This window comes from Rutilus rutilus (genome assembly GCF_951802725.1).
Source record: "Rutilus rutilus genome assembly, chromosome: 4".
Classification (NCBI taxonomy): Eukaryota; Metazoa; Chordata; class Actinopteri; order Cypriniformes; family Leuciscidae; genus Rutilus; species Rutilus rutilus.
This window is the reverse complement of record NC_140212.1, coordinates 15,735,256-15,759,946: the sequence shown is the minus strand read 5'-3', so window position 1 is coordinate 15,759,946 and position 24,691 is coordinate 15,735,256. Positions and strand designations below refer to the sequence as shown.

Genomic DNA, 24,691 nt, shown 5'->3' with positions numbered 1-24,691 from the left:
TGCCATGGCCTTGAATGACAAGGTAAGGAAAATATGTTTGGCACATTGTATGGGTCACTATATCATAACAAGGTAATACAATGTGTAATCAAGTGATGTCAATTCCAGCGTTATGGATGTGACATTTGCAGTAAAAACCTAAAATAAATTCTCAGAAAATGCATTTAATACCAATATATTGAAACTGTTTATATATCCATACTCCCTTAATAAAGGAGTCCAGACATTAGAAAAATATCAGTCTACACATGCGTTTTATATTTAATATGAGGGAAATAGGCTACACATGCCGTGAACGTGTAGGAATATTTGCCGTGGCAAAATATTTTTTTGTAATTCTACTGCGCAAACCAAAAGTAATACCCACCGGATGAAGAAGGGTCGGCTCTCCACAGAACATAACATATTCATTTTATTTTATTTTTCATGTTCGCATTTATGAGGAAAAAACAATGTTACGGACGTGATCGCTCTGAAAGCGGCACTAAAAGACTGTTTAAAACTTTCATTGAGACCTCAAACAGAAAGCACAAAGACTTTCTTTAAAATGAATTTCGTTTTGTATTAATTGTATCTTAATTTTAATCAATGTTTCATCAACCAATTGCCTGGATTTAATAAATAAATAAGAAGTAAATATAGCAGACAATAGATAATCATGACACGGAGGCGCTGGCGCGTGAACTGGAGCTCTCATAAATGAACCGAAACTCAGCGTAAGGTAGCCTACTTGCCTCAAAGACCTGAGAAATATCTATAGAAAGCTTGAAATGTCTTCTTTTAAACAGAACAATTCAAAACGAAAGAAAGCAGACTGCTGCTTGTGTAATTCGTATGAAATGTGCATTTCTCTCTGGCGCATTCACTACTGCGAAGATCGCGAGTTAACATCGTCAACTTCATCTATGCAGGGCACTGACACAGAAAACACTTGTTTATTAATAAACAATTAAAACATCTCCTTGCTATATTTTACATATTCATAATCATTACTTTTGCCGGTTCTTTGTGACAGCTTATAGGTGCTTTATTGGCAGCGCCACCCACGTTACATGAACGCGTCACCACCGCATCAGCACCGAAAACAGGAGATTTGTTTCAATCCCTGTTTTGGCAGGGGGAAAAAACTGATCAGAAAATGTAACGAAAATGTAACGAAACGTTTTAGAAATGTAGTGGAGTAGAAAGTATAATAATTGCTGCAAAATGTAACGAAGTAAAAGTCAAAAGTAGCCTATGCACTATTGATTCTACTTATTTAAAGTACATATACATGAAAAATGTACTTAAGTAAAGCAATGAAGCACTTGTACCCCCGGACCCCCCTAGGGAGAGCCCCCCCTACATAATAAATCCCAATTTAACCCCTGTATATATATATATATATATATATATATATATATATATATATATATATATATATATATATATATATATATATTATATACATATATATATAAATAATGAGAATGAGAGTATGTATATATATATATACTCAAGTTTAAAACGCGTTCAAAAGGTTAAATGGCATGGGTCAATAGGTGTAATATTCCAAGCACATTCCAAGTCTCCAGAAATCCCTGGATGTCTAAAAACCACTGTAACAACCCAAAATACTGCAGTTGTAAAGATGGATTGAGACTGCAGAGCAGAGATAAAAAGAAAGGAAGTGGTTATCGACATCTTTTTTTTCATTATTTCCTCTATTTCTTCCACTCAGAGACAGTGTTGGCTGCAGTAACAGACAAGTGCAGGGAAGAATGCCTATTTGTCATGACAACCTAATTCACAGGCATTTGAGAGTCGCTTCACAAGCCATCAGTGTCAGAACACCCTCTGCCTTTAGAGGCACATTATGCAGTGTCCGTTTTTTCCTCAAACAGCGACCCCTAGAGTCGCTGTGGAGTACTTGTATTTAACGTTACTGTCGTAAATACCACTCACGCAGAGCCGTCTCTGCACTCTTCCGACCGCGCTTTCTTCGCTTTCTTCATCGACTCTGCCATGATTCACATCTGAAACGCGTGCTAGTGTCTTCCATAGAGGCTGCTTCATATGTTGTTGATGTGACGTCGTGCCGTAAAGCAAGTCATGATTCTCGCGAGATTTGGCTGGGTGCCACCTCTCAAACTTGCATTGCTGGTTTTGCCAGCGGCGCCCCCCCCCCCCCCCCCGTTATATTAAGGTACAAATCTTGCATAGTGTGCCTTTAACGGATCCAAGTGAAAAATCAACTCAGCCTTTCTTGTTCTCTCTCCTAATCCCTTTCTCCTTCTCTCCATCTCAGTCTCTCATTCTATCCTCAACTTCTGTCACAATGCCCAAAAAGCATTTCTCAAGCATCTCTGTGGCATTGTTTTTCTCCTGTTTTTCCAAATTGCTTCTAAATAACAATGAAACCGAAAGTAAAAGGATACGCACATTTAAACACACTTTCTTTCTCTTCTGAAAAATGGCCAAAAAAATATTGACGGCTCATGTTGCACTATACAGATTTTTGTCCAATCAAAGGCTTTGAACTGACTAGGAAATAAAAATCACACCCCATGTGTGAATATACCAACTTCACTACTATAAAGTGTGGACATGTGCCGTAAGTCACATGACAAAGCCATCAAGGCGGATGTGCAGTAGAATGTCCAAATATTCATATACACATTCATACATAACACATACTTTTTAACTGTCAAAAACCAAGTTGTCCATCAAATTTCAAAAGGAACCATATAAAGGTGAATAAGTTCTCTCATTTTTCATTAAATGCAGTAAATATTCACATATACACAAATTCGCAACTATGTTACGTAACTTAAGCCAATTGCCTATTTAAAAAGCCCCACCATAAAATCATCACTGGTAAAGAAATGATGCAGTTTACCTTTAAAATGAGTGCTATAAGCTGAGGGAAAACATGTAAAATGGAATAAAGAATGGCCGTAGGAAACACAGAATGAGAAAAAGGAGCTAGGGTCTCTGCAGATGGAGATGGGAGGAGAAAGGCTTGAGGAGATTGAGGGATGATCTGTGAGCAGAGAAGAGGAGAAAAGCGGAGTCCTTCAGGGTCCACTGCGCCGCTAGTGAAAGTGGCCACTGGTTCAAATTAGAAACCATGTGGTGACAAGTGTGAGAAAATCTCATTAACTCTCCATCCGCCCAGAGAACTGATTCATCTGTCTTTGCATGGTTCCTTTCGGCAAGCCCGGGTTACAGCGATTCTCCCGTCTGACATTCAGCACTTGAGTTCGTTTACTGTAGTGCAGGATACAGGACGCTTTGGCAATAGGAACTGGATTGGGACCAAACATGTGTGTGAATAACATAATCATGCAGCGCGACATCAAATGTCTTGTCTTTCATGACCGTGAAATCAGGAGACGATTAAGAAATGAGCAAAAGGCAATTAGTTGAAATGCGTGTAATTCAACAGCATTCACTGCATGGATGGTATCTGTCGAAAATAAGCCCCTTAATCGTAATCCATTCGTAGACTACAGATAGGATGACACGGATCCCTCATTATAAAGCCCAGGGCTTTTTAATGGCAGCCAAAACTATCAAACGTGCCACACGCATGCAGGATTTGTTCACACTTTACAGTGTTCATTTGCATTGCTTTGTAATTGTTTAGGTGACATGATATCAAGCAATGTGTTGTGATATACAAAACAGCCTACCTATAATTCTTGCATTGTTACATGAAGGTTTCTGCGACTTTACAATTGAGAGACTAATTTGAATATTTTACTGTGAGAAATGTATGTATCATATTGCAGGAGTACTTCAGTGAACCAAAAGCATATTATTCTTGGTACAAAATGTTTGATGTTGAATAAAACATGCTTCTACATAATTCATACATGTATTTACACTGCAAAAAAAAAAATCATTATTATCCCACAGAAGCACTTAAGTGATCTGAAATCATAAAAGTATGCATTTAACTAAATGTTCGCATAAAATCTTACGCAGTGAATGCTTGGTGTTGAAAAACACTACTTTTGCATGTGCATTATATAGGATGTAGGAAGCATTTGTAATGCAAAGTGTTGCTCAAGGGTTTGTACTGATTTGTTCATCGCAAGAGAAAAGCATGTGTCGAGTCCTAAATGATCGTTTCTTGCTTGTATTTGATATTAGCACATAAGATCAGCTCTAACTGAAGAGACTAATTTTTTTTTTCTGCATGTTCCGCTGCCTGGAGCATCATGTTGTGTTGCATCTTTCATGCTTGTGAGAAGCAACCACCAACACTTTATCAACAGTCATAGAGCAATTTAACAAAACCCCCCAAAAACATTGTGAGTTCCATAAAAGCAAGTCTATATATTCCACCTTCTATTTTGTTGATGACGGCTCGTGCACTGGCAACAGTTGAAATGCGACATACACGTATAAGTATTAATTTACTTCAGTGCACTTTATTTATAAGATAAGTTTATAGGATAAAAGGAAGCATTACATACCTTTCCAGGGATTTACAATCTCTCCGCAAGTCTGCGAGTCCCGTTATTTCGCATCGTCACCTTTTAGACAGGCAGCGAATTCCACAAAAGCCGCCTCACCTGCTTCACCAGCAGCTCTATAGGCAACGGAGGATGAATTAAAAACGGAGATGCTGTACAGGTCAGATGCTGCGAATGGCCAGTGACTCTCTCCGGCAGGTGTTTTAGTCCGTGAAGAGAAATGAGAGTGTGGCTGTCCCTCTCGCGGACCTGTCAGCGCGAGCCACCCGCTCTCACGAGCCAAACCCCGGAGAAACAAACGCGCCTCGCCGCTGTAACTTTTCCCGTAACCACCGCGCGGCGCTGTTGTCTCCATAAAAAACGAGGGTTTGACTACTAAGGTGAACTCTTTCTGCGTTGTCACATCTCGAGACATCTTTCACTTGATTTGTTGTTTACTAACGGACGCCATATGTCAAATATATAATATACAGTCAGCCATAGCCTATCTATCCATGTTGTTCATTAAAAAGTAGGCTACGGAATAATAGCCTATATTTACGGGTAAAATAAAGAGTTAAGCTGCTTTTGGGGCCACAGAATCTTCAAGTGACTTTCCACAATCGTTAAGTGGCTCACGGGGGTCTTAAAACCGTCTGCCAAAAGACTTGTTTATAAATGACGCATCCACACATGTTTGAAGGTCCCCGCGTAAAACTGACGTCATCGCAGCACTTCCGCTGCACATTTATTGTACTGTATATATATTTTTTACTTTTTTTGTGTGTTTTTTGTTTGTTTTATTTGTCTTAATGTTGTTTATTTATATTAAAAACAAAAACACTGTCCCTCCAACGCTGGCTTTCAAATGTAGCCTATAGCATTATGACCTATAGCCTACCTACACTGTGAAATCACCCGCTGCGAGTTCTCAGATAAATTTAACACATTTAAAGTATAAATGTTTGTAATTTACCCTTTTCATATTGAATTTAAACCTCCAAACACTCAAGTTTGATTATGCTACTTTTGTTAAATACATTCTCATTGTGTGAGAACACTTAATAAAAGTCTACACTTCATCTTTAGCCTATTAAAATCTAAACTTTTTGTATAGAGGGCACACGTTTATCACTTTTGCGTAATAAATGTAGCACTGCTAAGATGAGTAATATGGTGATCTATCGTTGTTGTCTGAATTATGTTTTCACAAATGCATATGCATTACAACAAATGTTTGAAATAACCTACCTTTTTCTACCTTGCTAGAAATTGCTTTTCCCAGAGTTTGATCTGTGTGTCAGAGGCCACATTCAGTCTGATATAAATCCATAAGATGTTATATTGTGTGGCACCACAAGGCTGTGCCATTCTCCTGTTTAATTCATCCAGCCAGCATTTCTGCATTACCATGATGATTTGGTTGCTGTGTACTACAAGTCTGAGAATAAAACCCACACAGGAATACAAAAATATGCCATGAAACTTTAATCATACAGATCCCACACTAATTTAAACTGATCCAAATAAACCCTGTGTCACTTCCAAAACTCCACATCATTAGCAAATACATGCACAGTTTGTGACACAGGCTTTTATAATGAGAAGCCTCGTGACTGAGCTCTAATTAGAGCCTCAGTAAACACATACACATTTTTTTTCAGGGTAATTTAGCAACTTCCCAAGTTCACCAAGTGTGTTGTGAGTGAGGCGCATTTTCAGTAGCCTTTAAGTGATTGATTGCCTGACAAACATCTCTGTCATCTCCAGCTGCATCACTCGTCATCCAATCATAAAGCAACAGGTTTCATTGATACCCAATCGGCACAAAGAGTTTAAAGGGATACTCCACTTTTTTTGGAAATAGGCTCATGCATCACTCGTCATCCAATCATAAAGCAACAGGTTTCATTGATACCCAATCGGCACAAAGAGTTTAAAGGAATACTCCACTTTTTTTGGAAATAGGCTCATTTTACAACTCCCCCAGAGTTAAACAGTTGAGTTTTACCATTTTCAAATCCATTCAGCCGATCTCCGGGTCTGGTGGTACCAGTTTTAGCATAGCTTAGCATAGATCATTGAATCGGACAGGACCATTAGCATCTCTCTCAAAAAAATGACCAAAGAGTTTCAATATTTTTCCTATTTAAAACTAGACTCTTCTGTAGTTACATCGTGTACTAAGACCGACGGAAAATGAAAAGTTGCGATTTTCTAGGCTGATATGGCTAGGAACTATACTCTCATTCCTGCGTAATAATCAAGAAACTTTGCTGCCGTACCATGAGTGCAGCAGGCGTAATGATATGACACAGCACCTGAAAATAGTCCCCAGCTCGGTAACTTCCAATGTGACCGGGACTAAGTTTGTCTAACTTATTAGACCTATTTTCAGGCGCTGCGTCATATCATTACGCCTGCTGCACCCATGGTACGGCAGCAAAGTTTCTTGATTATTACGCAGGAATGAGAGTATAGTTCCTAGCCATATCAGCCTAGAAAATCGCAACTTTACATTTTCAGTCGGTCTTAGTACACGATGTAACTACAGAAGAATCAAGTTTTAAATAGGAAAAATATCGAAACTCTTTGGTCATTTTTTTGAGAGAGATGCTAATGGTCCTGTCCGATTCAATGATCTATGCTTAGCTATGCTAAAACTGGTACCGCCAGACCCGGAGATCGGCTGAATGGATTTGAAAACGCTAAAACTCAACTGTTTAACTCTGGGGGAGTTGTAAAATTAGCCTATTTCCAAAAAAAGTGGAGTATCCCTTTAAGATTGCTTGACTGACTGACTGATATTGAACATAAATACTACATAAAATATGTCAGTAATGCACATCCAGAGGTTAATCCACATAAAAATTTAGTTAAATTTAAATTCCCTCAAAAGGACTAAAATTGCAAGTGTATTGTTGCAAAGAGTTTTGAATTATTTCTGACAAACTGATGCATTTCTCCATGATTCATGACAATCATTTAAAAAAACATACATTTTCAGTTGATTATGAAGAAAAGGTGAGCATGAAGCAGTCCAACTCTTGTGTTGTTTAATTTAAACTTTATTGACATATAGCAATGCAAAACAAAACTCTATACTTCAAACTTCAATGAGCATAAAAACAAAACTCAACTTTCATTGGTTAAACAGAAAAAACAAAAACAAGCTTTATTTTCAGATTTCTACATTTAATGATCATTGTGTTCCTCTGAGATGCATGATGGACAGTCAAGTACATCTTCTGATGGATCCATCAATACAGATGACCCACAGCCTCCCCACATCGTAGGTCACATGTTTGTGGCCAAAGGGACAGGCGGCAATCCTTTGCCATGCTGTGCCAGCCGGATGTAATGCAGAGACTCCGACTCTAAGACAGATAAGAATGAGAGGTTTCTAATAACTAAAAATTATAAAATTTTACTGTTGTTCAGTTTTAGAAGGTTTCTTAAAACAAGCTTTCAGTGCTATTTTCAGCTCACCTTTGCATCAAAGACCCCTGAGAGTCGACACCATAGACGCTGCCATCAGTTGCTACTTCGACCATTGACAAAGATCCATTAACAATCTCCGAAAAAGCTGACCCACCACAGGAAGAACCCGTCACATTCTGAGAAACACAACAAGATACAAACAACTCACTTGTCTGATACTATGTACTTAGGATTTTTCTTTTTGTTCAAGCCCTTCCACTCTTTTTTTTAACAATTTTACTCTTACCCTTTTGAGGAAGACATTATCTGTAAAGTTCACCCCCCAACAGCTGTACGGGCCACAGCTGTAGTACTTCAGCCTTCCTGTGAGTTGTGTCCAAGCAGCATTTGCAGGTGGCCCATTGCTATTAGTATCCTTGTTAATGCAGAGGACGTCGTCTATCGTATTAACACCTGCAACAATCTCACTTCCAGCATCCACCTGCTTTAAACCTCCTGACACTATAATAAAGAGATTGAAGGGAAAAGTCAGACAAAATATGGACAGATAAGAAAACCTGCATTCAGCATCTTGAGCCTAATTTTTTTTAATTTTACCTTGAATCTGCCTGAAGATTCCGCTCTGAAACTTGAAGACGATGTTTGTGGGACTCACTCCGAACTGTCCAGCCGGTCCAACAGTAATGTGCTTCAGTGATGCATTTATTCTTGTAAAACTGCTTCCCAGAAATAGGAAGACTTCACTGTCATTGTTGACTCCACCCACTGAGCCTAATCCAGCATCAATCTGCTTCAGAGTACCAGGAATCACTTCACACTCTAAAGCTATGGAAATATTTGGGTTGGATTCATTTGAATTATTCTGCAATTGTTAGTATCATGATATGATTCTGAATCCCCAAACACACATTCATCGTTTACCTCGAGTATAAAGAATCTGGCAGCTGAAGAGTAGCAGGATGGACTGACAAGCTATCATTGTGCTGCAACACAGAGTATTTGTCTCGTCATATACAGTATATAAACAGAAATCAAATGTCCATGATGTTCAGTCTTCTTAAATTCTACATAACATGAACGAACAAATAAACCAGCATAATTATTTTGTTTGAAACGAAACCAACCTTTTCTTGATCGTAGACGTGTCAGCTGGTTTCAGCAGTCCTCTTCTCACAACCACAAGGTTTGGAGATGCTGGTGAATGACTGCTAGGTTTGTTTTTATAGCTGTAGTTTGTTTCCTGATCAGGGAAGGGAAACGCCTGCTGTACAGAATTATGCAGTGGATCAAGATCTTCTGCTGGGCGGAGAATAATTTGGGCAGAACTCTGATGTCACTGGTTCTTATGAACTTAGAATGTTCATTTACTGATTTTGGTCTCCACACGTGCACACATTTGCCCTCATGCCATTGTCACATTCCTATGATGCAATTTGAATTTGTTATGTGTTTGGTAAGAACATGTGATGCTTAAAACCTGGTACAAGGTTGTTTATTATAAATTGAATGTAAACCGCAATTAAAACCCAACAAGAAAATAAAAACCTTGCCTTCTAAAGTCATTCTGAAGTAATGTAATGCAATTTAACAAGGATTGCAATGAAATTTGATAACTGAATTCATAAAGCATTAGAAAAGGTTTTAGTTTTGCAGTGTATGGTGTTGCATTGTCATGACAACAAAGTTATAAATTTGATTATAACATTACACTTTACAATATTTCATTGGTTAACATTACTTCAGTTAACATGAACTAAGAATGAACAATACTTCTACAGCATTTATTAATATTTCCTAATCTTAAAACGTTTACTAATGCATTATTAAAATCAAAAGTTAGATTTGATAACATTAGTTAATACACTGTAAACTAACATGAACAAACAATGAACAATTGTATTTTTATTATCTAATATTAACAAAGATTAACAAATACTGTAACAAATGTATTTTTCATTGTTAGTTCATGTTAGTTAATACATTAATGTTAACAAATAAGACCTTATTGTAAAATGTTCACACTAAAATCTTGTTAATGCCTATTTTTTACATCTTGTGGCTGGACTATTAAAATAAATGTTTACGGCTTGGTCCTTTTTATTTTCATTGTAAATCCCTTATGGTAACCCATGTTTTTGCTTTATTTTGTTATTTTTATTTAAAGAAAAATAGAGACAAGTAGGACAAGGAGGATCTCAACCGCCCAGCATCCACACCTGACTCACCTGACCCAGAGCCCATCCAGTTGCACGCCACTCCCATCACGGACTATGAGCCAAAGTCCACTGCAGACCCAGACTGTGAGCCCAAATTTATCTGACTAGTCTGACCAGAGTAAGAGCTGGCAACAACGTCCGTCCCAGAGGGTGTTTTAGTCGAGTTACTTTGAGGAAAGGATAAGAGCCCCTTCCACACCCCCGTCATTGAGGTGTGTGCTATGAGATGGGTCCCCTATAAATGTTTATTGAATGATTAGGATAATGCAATGTTTCAAGACCTCCAGTCCCCGCTGATCCCATCCAGTCTCCGGTCTCCTTCGTCACCACGGGTCCTGCTCAGCTGCAAATCTCCTTCATCGCCACTTGTCCCATCCAGGGCCAAGTCTGTTTCGTCGACCAAGTCTCCTTCATTGCTAATGGCCCCGCCTAGCCTCCCACTCCCTCTTTCTTTATCGACTCCAGACAGATCCTCAGCCCGTCTCTGGATCCTCTGGCTCCACCTTGGACCTTCAAGCCCATTATTCCACCTCGGCCCGTCCACTGGTCAGCTCCACCATGGTTGCTTGCTCCCTCGGCTCCTCCTGGGACTGCCGTCCTTCCGGCTCCACCGGGCTCCCTTGTCCCTCCGGCTCCAATTGGTCATTCGCCACTCTGCCTCTGCCGCGAACATCCGGGCCTCTGGCTGAGCCTCATCCCTCCACCCATTCTGTTTCATCGGGGTCCTCCTTTCCTCTGGCTCCCCTTCAGTCCTCACTTCACCAGCAACATGATAATTTTAAGTTAAATGTATGTATTAGCTTACCAAAATATTTCAAGTTAAGAGAAATAAAAATGTATGAGTACAAAATAAAAATCTGCCAGTTCTGCTCACTTAAACTTAATTTCTTAACTTACACTTTATGTAACTGATTACCTCAGATTTAAGAATGTGAAAGCATACAAAAGTGAAAGTAATTATTTCATTACATAACTATTATGAAAATGAAACAGGTTAAGAAGATTCTTATGAAACAACAATTAGTGTGTGTGTGTGTGTGTGTGTGTGTGTGTGTGTGTGTGTGTGTGTGTGTGTGTGTGTGTGTGTGTGTGTTTTAAGGAAATCAATTATTATTTTACTCAGCAAGCATTAAACTGATCAAAAGTGACATTTTTACATTGGAACATGCATCATAATTTCAGCAAAAATATTAAGCACCACAAATGTTTTAAAAATTCATAATAAGAAAAATCAACATATCAGAATGATTTCTGAAGGACCATGAAGACTGGAGTAATTGGCTGCTAAAAAAAAAAAAAAAAAAAAAAAAATCAGTATTTCCATCACAAGAATAAATTACATTTCACCAAATTATGTCAACTTCTATTGTTCTTTAGTTCTAATGGCTTTTTAGATATTATTTACTGTATCCAAATTACTTAAGAATATGATTTTTTAATGTTGTACAGTCATTATGTATAGCGTTTGCGCACCACAGATTAAAGATTTGTTTTCCATACTCAATGTTTTGCAACATGTCAGCAAAATAAACAGCAGGAGAATCGTCAGCTTCCACTTCCAACAAACTGTTCAAAAGTGTCTGCTCCCTCAACAGCCATTGCCTGGTACACTCTACACGAAACAATATGAAAACGTGCAGCATGTGAAGTAAATATGTGAAAGAAATGAAATTACACTACATACATAATCATAAAGCCACGCATTGCTTCTTTAAGACCCAAACAAGTTCAGTGGCATGTTTGTGTCAAGTGGATCTTCTAAAATAATGTGTACATGATGTACTGTACATAAACAAAAAGTACCTGTCAACAGTATTATCAAGACTGATCATCTGGACCAAACCCTTATCTCTAAAGGGTTGTATGATGACAGAACTTCTTATCTGTTGTTAGCTTGTTACTTAACAGATGAAGGCATAGTTAATTCAGGGAGGGAGACAGTCTTGGTGTCCCAGTCTATTAACCAGTTCTCCATGTCCAGATCCACCATTCCCCCTGCCACAGTAGTTCACACTCCTGGTCAGACTCACATTGGGGCATCGGCTTCGGGACAGGTTGGTGCTGTCGTCACAGGCTGCTTCCTCACGCCGGGCGGACGCTCTCCATCTGCGGAAGGCTCGGGCGAAATCTCCACAGTGCAGGGTGATGGAGGGCCGGGCTCTGGGTCTGGCTGTGGTATATATCAGGGGTAGGCTCTCTCCAGACATATCAGAATCGCATCCTTCCAGCTGAGTCCCTGCATGTCTGGGAGTTCTACTTGATGGTTGAAGTTCACCCTGATCCAATACAGTGATTTGATGGTTTCATTATCAAATAACGGTTAGATAATGGTTTCATTATCATACCGTGAATGAATGGCAAGGTGGCAGAATTGATGGCTATAGTCCAAGAGATTGAGGTCTCTCCTGGCCAACGTAGCAAACTCTGCTGCTAAGTTCGTTTTAACAGTCGGTTGTTCTTTCACGTAATGAAAGTCCCAAAGATGAAGACTTGTCAAGTTCCAAAATGAAGATATTTAATGAGAACATCAAGACAGCGTAGTCCCACATGGGTAACAGGGTGTACCAAACACAAACAGAAACCAACAAAGAACTGAGGAACCAAAGGAACTTAAGTACTACTGCAAACATAATAATTGACGATATACAGCTGGACTGAAATAACTAATTATATCAATAGCCATAGCAACTAAAGAGTGTCAGGAAAACTAAACAAAGGAAAACAGGATCTAATGAATAGAAACTAAAAGTCCATGAAAACGTACTCGGTTACTAACGTAACCTCTGTTCTCTCTAGAGAGGGAACGAGTATTGCGTAAGCTAGCTTACGCTGCGGGAAAGTCTCCTTTCACGAGATACTGAAGCCAAAAATTATCCTAATTTTTTAAAACTTGTCAACGCAGTGCGGCAGCCTGCAGACCTAGGGCAAGCGAGTCGCGTGCCCATTGGCTGCTCTGCGGCAACTGCAGCAGCCTATGGCTGAGCCTTGCGCGTGACGTCACGTCCAATGAGCGCGCTTGGCGCGCTTAGTGCGTCACAGCCCGTCATTAGGGGTGTGGCTTAGCGTATATAAGCAAGGAACAGAGGCTGCTTCGCTGGTTTCTGTCGCATGAAGCGAAAATGAGCTCGTGGCGAGAGCACGGCGGGTTACGCAATACTCGTTCCCTCTCTAGAGAGAACAGAGGTTACGTTAGTAACCGAGTACGTTCTCTTACGAGAGGTTCTCTCGTATTGCGTAAGCTAGCTTACGCTGCGGGAACACCTTTGTCAACGCCGTGCGCGCGCCCAGCATCCTGAATGAATTCCCATGGGGAGCCCAGGGGACGCGAAGCGGAGCTGGGCGGCCAAGATACCACAGTACATAAGCACATAATATGGGGCAGGGAGCGGCACAGCCGGTCCAACTAACACTTCCATATAGTGTAGCTCAACCAGTAGAGCTAAATCAGCAGCGTAGCCCGCGCACAGACAGTGGGCTGGCTTACGCGAGACTTAGACTGATAGCACTTTAGCCTGCAAAGCGGGGACTTCCAGGTTGTAAAACCTAACAAATGTGGAGGGGGAGGCCCAGCCTGCCGCTGCACAAATGTCGTGAATGGGAATCCCACTGGACCACGCCCACGATGAGGCCATGCCTCTGGTGGAGTGTGCCCGAATGCCCAAGGGGCACTGCAGGTTTTTAGATGCGTAAGCAGCTGCGATAGCATCGACTATCCATCTGGACAGGGTGTGTTTCGAGGCGGCGAGACCCTTGGTGCGCCCACCAAACGAAACAAAAAGCTGCTCTGAACGCCTGAAGGCGGCGGAGCGCGAAATATAGCTTCTCAGCGCCCTAACTGGGCAGAGGAGGTGACTATCTGCCTCGCAGCCAGTATTCGGCAGGGCTGAAAGGGAAATGACCTGCGCTCTGAAGGGAGTGCCCAAAATTTTTGGGACGTACCCATGCCTCGGTCTGAGAATAACTTTAGAGTCATTGGGTCCGAACTCGAGGCACGCAGCGTTAGAGGATAACGCGTGAAGGTCTCCCACACGTTTTACTGAAGACAGTGCTATCAGAAAAACGGTTTTGAGCGTGAGGTATTTCATATCCACAGTTTCTAAGGGTTCAAAGGGATGTGCTTTCAGTGCGTCTAGGACCAGTGAAAGATCCCACATAGGAACCGAAGGGGGTCGCGGGGGGTTCATCCTCCTCGCTCCTCTAAGGAAGCGGATGACAAACTCGTTCCTTCCTAATGCGCGGCCCGGCTCTGAAACAGAGAGCGCTGAAATGGCCGCGACATAAACTTTGAGCGTGGAGGGGGACCTGCCCGCGTCCAGTAGCTCTTGAAGGAAGCACAATACTTGCGAGACCCCACATGTCTGTGGATTGAGCCCTTTGGTAGTGCACCATTTGTTAAACACAGACCACTTAGACGTGTAGAGCCGCCTCGTGGAGGGGGCTCTAGATTGTATGATCGTGTTCATCACCCCTTCTGGTAGATCAGCATGTAATTGTTGAGGCTCCACGCATGCAGAGACCAGTGCTCTGGGTGGGGATGCCAAATCGAGCCGCGGGCTTGAGAGAGAAGGTCTCTCCGCACCGGAATCGGCCAAGGGGCTGAGTCTGCCAATTGTATGAGTTCCGGGAACCAAGCTTGGTTCTCCCAGAACGGGGCTATGAGGAGCACTGTGTGGCGCGCTTTCCTGACTCTCTCGATGACCTGAGGCAGCAGAGAGACTGGTGGAAACGCATATAGCGGGCCGCTGGGCCAAGACTGGGCCAGCGCGTCCTCGCTCTTCGAAAAGAACGCTGGGCAGTGTGCGTTGTCTTTTGACGCAAAGAGGTCGACTTTCGCTCTGCCAAAGCGGCGCCACAGCAACTGGACTGTTTGGGGGTGTAGAGACCACTCCCCAGGGGGAACGTTGTCCCTGGACAGTCTGTCGGGACCCTCGTTCAGATGGCCAGGCACATGCGATGCTCTCAGAGAGCGCAGAGAGTGCTGAGCCCATACGAGGAGGCGTTCCGTCAGGGCGCAGAGTTGCTTTGATCTGACACCGCCCTGGCGGTTCACATAGGCCACTACTGAAGTGTTGTCCGTGCGGACTAGAACATGGTGACCATGGAGGAAAGGGAGGAAGTGCATGAGCGCTTTCTCGACCGCGAGCATCTCTAGACAGTTTATGTGTAGGAGATTCTCCTGGTCTGACCAGTGGCCAAAGACCGGTCTGCCTTCGAAGAGCGCTCCCCAACCTAGGTTGGACGCGTCTGTTGAGACAACTTTCCGGTGTGAAACCACTCCCATATTCACTCCCGTGTGATACCATTCGGCTGCTAGCCAGGGCTGCAGGGCTGAGACACAGACCTGAGTCACTCTGATTAGCAAGCCGCCGGTCGCCCAGGCTCGATGGGATACGCGCGTTCTCAGCCAGCGTTGAAGCGGGCGCATGCGCAGTAAACCCAGCTGAAGCACTGCTGCAGCTGAGGCCATATGCCCCAGAATGCGCTGAAATGCCTTCAGGGGAACCCGGTCGCCTTCCTTGAAGGATGCAGCGAGGCGCTGGATGCGGCGCGCGCGCTGCTCCGACAATCTGGCCGTCATCGCCACCGAGTCCAGATCTATTCCGAGAAAGGAAATCGACTGCCGGGGCGAGAGCGAGCTCTTGGTCCAGTTGACCGCCAGGCCTAGACCCTCCAGGTGGTCGAGTAGCGCTGTTCTGTGAGACACAAGTTCTGTCTCTGACTGCGCTAGAACGAGCCAATCGTCCAAGTAGTTCAGAATTCGCATTCCCTGACTCCTCAGGGGAGCGAGAGCCGTGTCCATGCATTTCGTAAATGTACGGGGTGCTAAAGACAGGCCGAACGGCAGGACTGTGTATTGATAAGCTCGACCGTCGAAGGCGAATCTCAAAAATGGCCTGTGACGGGGAGTTATCTGGATCTGGAAATAAGCGTCTTTCAGATCGAGAGAGATAAACCAGTCTCCTGGGCGAATTTGCGCGAGGATCTGTCTGGTTGTAATCATCCTGAACGGCCGTCTCATGAGAGCCTTGTTCAGATGTCTCAGATCTAAAATAGGTCTTAATGCTCCGTCCTTCTTGGGAACGAGGAAGTAACGGCTGTAAAAGCCTGACTCGCTCAGGGAAGGATGCACCTGTTCTATGGCCCCTTTTCGCAGCAGCTTTGATATCTCTGCTTGAAGCAGATGTGCTGTTTCCAAACTCACTTTCGTTTCCGTCTGCGCTAGAAAGCGCGGAGGGCGACGAGCAAATTGGAGCGAATAACCGTGTCTTATGGTGTTGAGCACCCATTCTGACGCGCCCTGAATAGCCTCCCATGCTTTTGCATGCATGGCTAGGGGTCGAATGGTCTCTGGGTTCAGATCGCCGCGTTGCGCGGGATGGGGAACCTGTATCAGAGAAGACGGGGCGGCGCGCGCGCCGCCGATGCTCGGACACGAGGGCAGAAGAACAGGGCTGGCCGACTGTGCAGAATTTAGTAGCTCGATCTCGGACGATGGAGCGTGAACTGCTGTCAAACAACCCAGGCGCGAGAGCGGCGTGGGGATTATGGTGTCTGAAAGTGGGCGCGCGTGCTCGTGAGCTGGCGCGGGATTTGCACTTATGACACGGCCAGTGTTTGGAGGCTTTATGAGGTTTGCAACCTGTCTGGCAGAGCGAGCAGTGGGCAGATGTGAGCACAGGGCTGTGGGCACATTCCCTACACTTGATACTCGAGCGGAAAGTTTCCGCTTTAAGAGATAGCGCTCTGGACGCGTTGCCATGGGAACCTGGTCTGTGTGAGGCAGTGAGCACACGGGAGTGGGCACTTTTTCTACACTTAATACCCCTGCGGCTTGAGCCGTGGCAATTTGAGGTAACTGAGTGACAAAGCGAGCAGCGAGTAGTTGTGAGCACGGAAGTGTGGGCACATTTACTACATTTAGTACTCGAGCGGTGTGAGGCCGCTTTATGAGAGAGCGCTCTGGGCGCGTTACCATGGGGATTGTACTTGTGTGAGGCAGTGAGCACATGGGTGTGGGCACATTTTCTACACTTAAAGCACTTATACTCTTTTTGAGATTTATCTGGGTCGCCGTGAAAACGGCGTTTGTGTGCAGGCGAGCGAGTGTTAATACTGGCTCGTTGGCTGCGGTGTGTGCTGCTGCAGTAGCCTGAACATAGGGGACTGACAGAGCTGTGCGTTTTGATGGCGGTCCGGCCGTAGCGGGACTCAACCACCTTTTCCTCCTTGCGGATGCTAGGAGGACTTCGCGGGCTCGGGCTTCAACGCGATCTTGGGCCGCGGGCCCCGTGGGGGCGGCGGTCTGTGACGGCTGGTCGAGCGCGACCTGGGGCGATTGCCCTGGCGTCGCTGCGAAGCGCTGGGGGGCCTGGAAGAGCGCTGGTTAGAGCTGCGCACAGGAGGCTGCGTTTGAGGGCGGCCTGTGGCTGGGCTCGAACGGCGGGGCAGGAAGAGGTCCATCGCCTGCGACGCCTTCTGCACTTCGGAGAACCGATCCACAATTCCGCTGACCGCAGGGCCAAAGAGGCCGGTGGGCGAGAGTGGTGCGTTCAGAAACACAGCGCGCTCTGACTCACTCATGTCCGCGAGCGTCAACCATAGATGTCTGTCGATGACGGTGAGCGCGGCCATGGATCTGCCGATGGCTTGAGCAGCGGTCTTGGTAGCGCGCAGCGCGAGATCCGTAGCGCTGCGCAGATCGGTAAAGGCAGACTGATCCGAGCCCTTCTCGTCCAGTTCACGGAGGAGGTCGGCTTGAAGGATCTGAAGGATAGCCATTGAGTGCAGGGCGGAAGCAGCCTGGCCGGAGGCGGCGAAAGCGCGGCCGGCGAGAGCTGAGGTGGTCCTGCAGGCTTTAGACGGCAGGGCAGACTTTGAGCGCCATCTAGCAGACGGCGGGCAAAGGTGCGTTGCCACAGCATCCTCAACGGCGGGGATGCCGTTATAGCCGTTCTCGGCGGCTCCGTCCACCTGGGAGAGAGCCGAGGAGACTGGCGGGCGGAGTCTGGTGGAGAACGGAGCGTTCCAGGACTTAGAGAGCTCGGCGTGGAGCTCAGGCAGGAAGGGTGCTGACCTAGAGGCAGGCGCAGGGCGGCGGCTAGGCAGAAAAAACCCGTCAAGGCGATTGGGCTCCGGCTCCTTAGGTGGGGACCAATCCAGTCCCATTCTCTCGACCGCTAAAGTGAGGAGGCGGAGAAGCTCTGCGTCAACACTAGCGCGGGTTCGAGAAGACTCCAGAGTCGAGGGGGCGGAGCGGTGAGAGCACGACCACTCCTCGCTGTCGGACGCGAGCAGAGAGCAGCTGTCAGCGGCATCATCTGCATCATCCCCCAGGGCGACGGCAGTGCGGGCAGTGGCCGGCCGCTGCGCGTCGGTGAAGGGTGGGGGGGAAGGAGAGAGCGAGGCTCGCGGGAGAGGTTCCGGCGAGCGCTCAGCTGTAGCGTCCAGTTCCGGCGGCCTTTGAGAGCGACGTTTCTTCTTTCGTGGCCCGGAAGAGGCGGCCGGAGAAGGTGGAGTTCCTTCAAAGTTAGCGAGTCGAGCCCGTAGGGTCGACATCGGTAACTCCTCACACTGTTCACAGCCGCCCTCGGAGAGAGCGCGAACAGCGTGGTCAAAACCCAGGCAGAGAGCGCACAGCACGTGGCGGTCTCCGTCGCTGAGCGAGGCTCTGCACGAGCCGCAGGATGTGCGAGGCATTTGAAACAACGCCTCGCGCTCTTTTAGATGCAAGTGTGTCGCGGCGGACACACAAACACACAAACACAGAGCAGAAAAGGATATATATGCCGGATGGCGCAGCAGGCAGGGAAGGCTGAAGGCGGCGAGCGGCCGGCGTCCTCAGGCTGAGATCCTCGGCGTGCTGGTCGCTGGATTCGACGGCGGCTTCCTCGGAGATCAGCGATGCGAAGAGCTTCGCTGAAGAGACAGAAATCAGCGAAGCAGCCTCTGTTCCTTGCTTATATACGCTAAGCCACACCCCTAATGACGGGCTGTGACGCACTAAGCGCGCCAAGCGCGCTCATTGGACGTGACGTCACGCGCAAGGCTCAGCCATAGGCTGCTGCAGTTGCCGCAGAGCAGCCAATGGGCACGCGACTCGCTTGCCCTAGGTCTGCAGGCTGCCGCACTGCGTTGACAAGTTTTAAAAAATTAGGATAATTTTTGGCTTCAGTATCTCGTGAAAGGAGACTTTCCCGCAGCGTAAGCTAGCTTACGCAATACGAGAGAACCTCTCGTAAGAGAACACAGTATACCGTCACACATACAGGTATAAATTACTTTTTGCTTGATTATTAAATTGCTTAATTAAAGTTTATACATGCTAGTTTCCAGAGTTCAAGATCAATCTTTTCATCTTACTACTGGAGCTCACTGTTTGCTAAGTTTCAAATGGTTATTAAACAGCAAGCACAAACTATGCAAAAGCGGCAGCCCTTCCGGTGCATTCAGTGTCCGAATTCCCTCACTCGTTTTCATTCACTCCTTCAAGTGGACTATATTAGTGGGGCAATAAAGAAAACAGCCTGCGTTTTCTTTTCGTTTCTTTGGTTAGTTATTGTACAGCCTGTGCCAATGCGACTGGATTGAGGGAAAGTGAAACAAAGTACTTGGTGATGGGCCAGCAGACTGTCTAAAAAAAAAGAAAGTGAAAGAATTTGAAAAGAATGTGAAAGGATGCAGGTAATTAGTTCATTACATAAGTATTGTTCAAGTAACAGGTTAGTTCCATGTTTTTCATGCGGTTTCCTTGTTTTTAAATAACACTAAACCCGCTTCTGATCTGGTCTGTTTTTCCAGTACTCACCTGTTCATTACACAACTGTCCACACATGGCTGTGTCATGTGTCTCTGTCTCTCTCTCAGTTATTATTTTATACAGCAAGCATTAAATTGTTTAAAAGTGACACTTTTACATTGCAGCATGCATCATGGTTTCAACAAAAATATTAAGAACCACAACTGTTCAAAATCCATAATAAGAAATGTTTCCTGAGCATAAAATAGGCTTATCAGAATGATTTCTGAAGGATCATGTGAAGACTGGAGTAATTGGCTGCAAAAAAAAAAAAAATCCATCACAAGATTAAATTACATTTCACCAAATTAAAATAGAAAAAGTTTTTTTAAATTGTAATATTTCACTTTACTGCTGATGTACTTTTTTTTAATATAAAATTTTGTACCAGATTTTTTCCCCATTTCTCTCATCTTATGGTTTGCTATTTCATATAAGATTGAATCAGTGATGCATGAAAAAAAGTAAATTTTTATTGTTCTTTAGTTCTAATGGGTTTTTAGATATTTACTGTATCCAAGTTACTTAAGAATATATTTTTAATGTTCTACAGTCATTCATGTATAGCGTTTGCGCACCACAGATTAAAGATTTGTTTTCCATACTCAATGTTTTGCAACATGTCAAACGGCGGGAGAATCGTCAGCTTCCACTTCCAACAAACTGTTCAAAAGTGTCTGCTCCCTCAACAGCCATTGCCTGGCACACTCTACACGAAACAATATGAAAACGTGCAGCATGTGAAGTAAATATGTGAAAGAAATGAAATTACACTACATACATAATCATAAAGCCACGCATTGCTTCTTTAAGACCCAAACAAGTTCAGTGGCATGTTTGTGTCAAGTGGCTCTTCTAAAATCATGTGTAGTGTACATGTACTGTACATAAACAAAAAGTACCTGTCAACAGTATTATCAAGACTGATCATCTGGACCAAACCCTTATCTCTAAAGGGTTGTATGATGACAGAACTTCTTATCTGTTGTTACTTAACAGATGAAGGCATAGTTAATTCAGGGAGGGAGACAGTCTTGGTGTCCCAGTCTATTAACCAGTTCTCCATGTCCAGATCCACCATTCCCCCTGCCACAGTAGTTCACACTCCTGGTCAGACTCACATTGGGGCATCGGCTTCGGGACAGGTTGGTGCTGTCGTCACAGGCTGCTTCCTCACGCTGGGCGGACGCTCTCCGTCTGCGGAAGGCTCGGGCGAAATCTCCACAGTGCAGGGTGATGGAGGGCCGGGCTCTGGGTCTGGCTGTGGTATATATCAGGGGTAGGCTCTCTCCAGACATATCAGAATCGCATCCTTCCAGCTGAGTCCCTGCATGTCTGGGAGTTCTACTTGATGGTTGTAGTTCACCCTGATCCAATACAGTGATTTGATGGTTTCATTATTGAGGAAAAATCACTTACTAACCTTTTCTGTGTAGTTATATCCAAATGTTCAACTTTAAAAGATTAATTTAATTGCTTTTATACAATTATAAGTTTCATATATCTGCTTTTAAATACCGCCCAAAAAATCTATTGCAAGTGCATCATCTTAGTGATGGTTCACTTATTATTATTATAAATTCACTTATGTAATTTCCTTTCAATTATTTGAAATTTTATTACACTACTTCAGAGTGACTTTACCGCAGAAGGCAAGGTTTCCGTGTCATTGTTAGGTATCAAGTGAGCTTTACGTTCCTTTTATAATTATATTATAAATTTATACTGTATTTATAATTTATATTATATTTATACGTTTGTTCTTACCAAACACATAAAAAATTTTAATCGCATCATAGGAATGTGACAATGGCATGAGGGCAAATGTGTGCACGTGTGGAGACCAAAACTATTCAGTCAATGAACATTCTAAGTTCATAAGAACCAGTGACATAAGAGTTCTGCCCAAATTCTTCTCCGCCCAGCAGAAGATCTTGATCCACTGCATAATTCTGTACAGCAGGAGTTTCCCTTTCCTGATCAGGAAACAAACTACAGCTATAAAAACAAACCTAGCAGTCATTCACCAGCATCTCCAAACCTTGTGGTTGTGAGAAGAGGACTGCTGAAACCAGCTGACACATCTACGATCAAGAAAAGGTTGGTTTCGTTTCAAACAAAATAATTATGCTGGTTTATTTGTTCGTTCATGTTATGTAGAATTTAAGAAGACTGAACATCATGGACATTTGATTTCTGTTTATGTATATGACGAGACAAATACTCTGTGTTGCAGCACAATGAAAGCTTGTCAGTGCATCCTGCTACTCTTCAGCTGCCAGATTCTTTATACTCGAGGTAAACGATGAATGTGTGTTTGGGGATTCAGAATCATATCATGATACTAACAATTGCAGAATAATTCAAATGAATCCAACCCAAATATTTCCATAGCTTTAGAGTGTGAAGTGATTCCTGGTACCCTGAAGCAGATTGATGCTGGATTAGGCTTAGTGGGTGGAGTCAACAATGACAATGAAGCTTTCCTATTTCTGGGAAACAGTTTTACAAGAATAAATGCATCACTGAAGCACATTACTGTTGGAACGGCTGGACAGTTCGGAGTGAGTCCAACAAACATCGTCTTCAAGTTTTTGAGTGGAGACTTCAGGCAGATACAAGGTTAATAAATAAATAAATAATAATAATGAAAATTAAGCAGATGCTGAATGCAGATTATCTTATCTGTCCATATTTTGTCTGACTTCTCCCTTCAATCTCTTTACTGTCAGGAGGTTTAAAGCAGGTGGATGCTGGAAGTGAGATTGTTGCAGGTGTTACTCCAATAGACGACATCTTCTGCTTTAATAAGGATGTTAACAGCAATGGGCCATCTGGAATTATTCCTTGGACACAAATCACAGGAAGGCTGAAGTACTACAGCTGTGGCCCGTACAGCTGTTGGGGGGTGAACTCTCAAGAGAACGTGCTCCTTAAAAGGGTAAGAGTGGAAGAGTTTGAACAAAAAGGAAAAGCCTGAGGAGTAATCAGTTTTAGTCAAGTGAGTTGTTTGTATCTTGTTGTGTTTCTCAGAATGTGACGGGTTCTTCCTGTGGTGGGTCAACTTTTTGGGATGCTGTTAATGGAACTCTGTCAATGATCGAAGTTGCAACTGACGGCAGCGTATATGGTGTTGACTATCAGGGGTCTTTGATGCAAAGGTGAGCTGAAAATAGCACTGAAAGCTTGTATTGTGTAATAAAACTGTTAAATATGAGCAAAGGTCAAATTCAAGAATGATTTTCATTTATTAGAAACCATTATCTTATCACTTATCTTTTATAGAGTCGGAGTCTCTCCATCAAATCCCGCTGGCACAGGTTGGCAAATGATTGTTGTCTGTCCCAACAACCACAAACATGTGACCTACGATTTGGGGAGGCTGTGGGTCATCTGTGGCGATGGATCCATCAGAAGATGTACTTGAATGTCCATCATGCATCTCAGAGGAAACCAATGATTCTTTGTTGTTTAGCCAATGAAAGTTGTGTTTTGTTTTATGTTTATTAAAGTTTGACATGTAAAGTTTTGTTTTGCAATGTCATATTGTGTCAATAAAGGTTAAATGAAATTGTACAAAAAATCTTTTTTTTCTTTATAGCCAAATCAATTGATCACTGGGAAAAAAAACAATAATTTTGAAATAAGTGACATGTCATGGAGCAATGTATTAAATTCATCCTTCAGCTTGTCAGGAAGAACTGAAAATTGTTTGCAACAATGGTAACCTTGAAATGTTGTCTGATCTAAGTTGATTGAGTTTTCATTTTGTGTAGGGACCAATTTTCTTGATACACATTACTGACATGCTTTGTTCAGAATTTATGTTTAGTTTTTAAGCTTTGAAAAACTGAAACCAGGCAATTTTTATGCACATTGGATATGAATGAAACAATGTGCATTATGATTTGATAATGGGTGATGCAGCTGGAGATGACAGAGATGGTTGCCAGGCAATCAATCATATTTCCATGTTAAAGATGATAGAATGTTGCAAATTACTTGAAGAAACTGCTTTAATCAGAGCTCAGAACTGAGGCAGCTCATTATAAACACCTGTGTCACAAACGGTTCATGTATTCGCTAATGATGTGGAGTGTTGAAAATGACATGTGTTGAATTTATGTGAATCAGTTGACAGTAAATTAGCATGGGATCCAGGTTTTTGCTTTTTTTCACCCATTTTTTAAGAAAAAGAGACACAAGCATCAAATCTTTTCTTTTTTTTTAGTTCTGGTAGTAATCTAGCCTGGAAATCCAGACCCAAATCTGTACAATTAACGGTCTGGCATCGACTAATGAAAATCGGCCAGCTCGAGGGGCGGCACCAAGCATGCATTTGAAAATCTCACTGCACGCAATTGGATAACACTACGACCAATCACAACAATAAACCCCCATACGCTTAGCTACCAGCGGAGCTAACTGGTAGATTACACTCTTATATCCGGTTGGCAAAACAGCAAAAACGCCCTTCTTGCAAAGGAACGATTCGAGCGCCGTCTTCTGTTCCTCTTTTAGATAAAATGCCAACTTGTTCATTGTAGCGGCCAAAGCCGTTTCAAACAACTGGTGTTTATCCATAGCCATCTTGCAATGTTTACTAATGACTTCGACGTCACAGCGCTGTCGTCATCCGTTTAGCTCGCCTCTGGCCCGCCTATATCAGATAACCCGATGTGATTGGTGCAGCTCGGATACAAGGGCATATTTAATGAGCATCATTACTCGACGCCAGAGTAACTCGCAGAGCAAATTCAATTTGTGCTCTCGCGAGAACTCTGGATTTCCAGGGT

The 24,691-nt window shown here is 43.5% G+C and overlaps 2 protein-coding genes across 2 annotated transcripts; one reads left to right on the top strand and one right to left on the bottom strand.

Moving 5' to 3' along the window:
* Positions 1-7,496: 7,496 nt before the first annotated feature.
* On the bottom strand, positions 7,497-21,193 carry LOC311289778 (fish-egg lectin-like; the record flags this gene model as incomplete). The annotated part of the gene is made up of 8 exons (XM_084408026.1): positions 7,497-7,819; positions 7,932-8,059; positions 8,170-8,384; positions 8,481-8,708; positions 8,805-8,866; positions 9,008-9,144; positions 12,130-12,375; positions 21,017-21,193. The coding sequence occupies 8 exons, from the start codon at positions 21,191-21,193 to the stop codon at positions 7,678-7,680; spliced, it is 1,335 nt and encodes a 444-aa protein (XP_084264152.1). The 3' UTR covers positions 7,497-7,677.
* A 739-nt stretch (positions 21,194-21,932) lies between these two features.
* On the top strand, positions 21,933-23,470 carry LOC311288680 (fish-egg lectin-like). Its single transcript, XM_084406192.1, has 6 exons — positions 21,933-21,995; positions 22,132-22,193; positions 22,290-22,517; positions 22,628-22,836; positions 22,929-23,056; positions 23,181-23,470. Exons 2-6 carry the CDS (start codon positions 22,136-22,138, stop codon positions 23,320-23,322), a joined length of 765 nt encoding a protein of 254 aa, XP_084262318.1. The 5' UTR covers positions 21,933-21,995; positions 22,132-22,135; the 3' UTR covers positions 23,323-23,470.
* Positions 23,471-24,691: the final 1,221 nt, after the last annotated feature.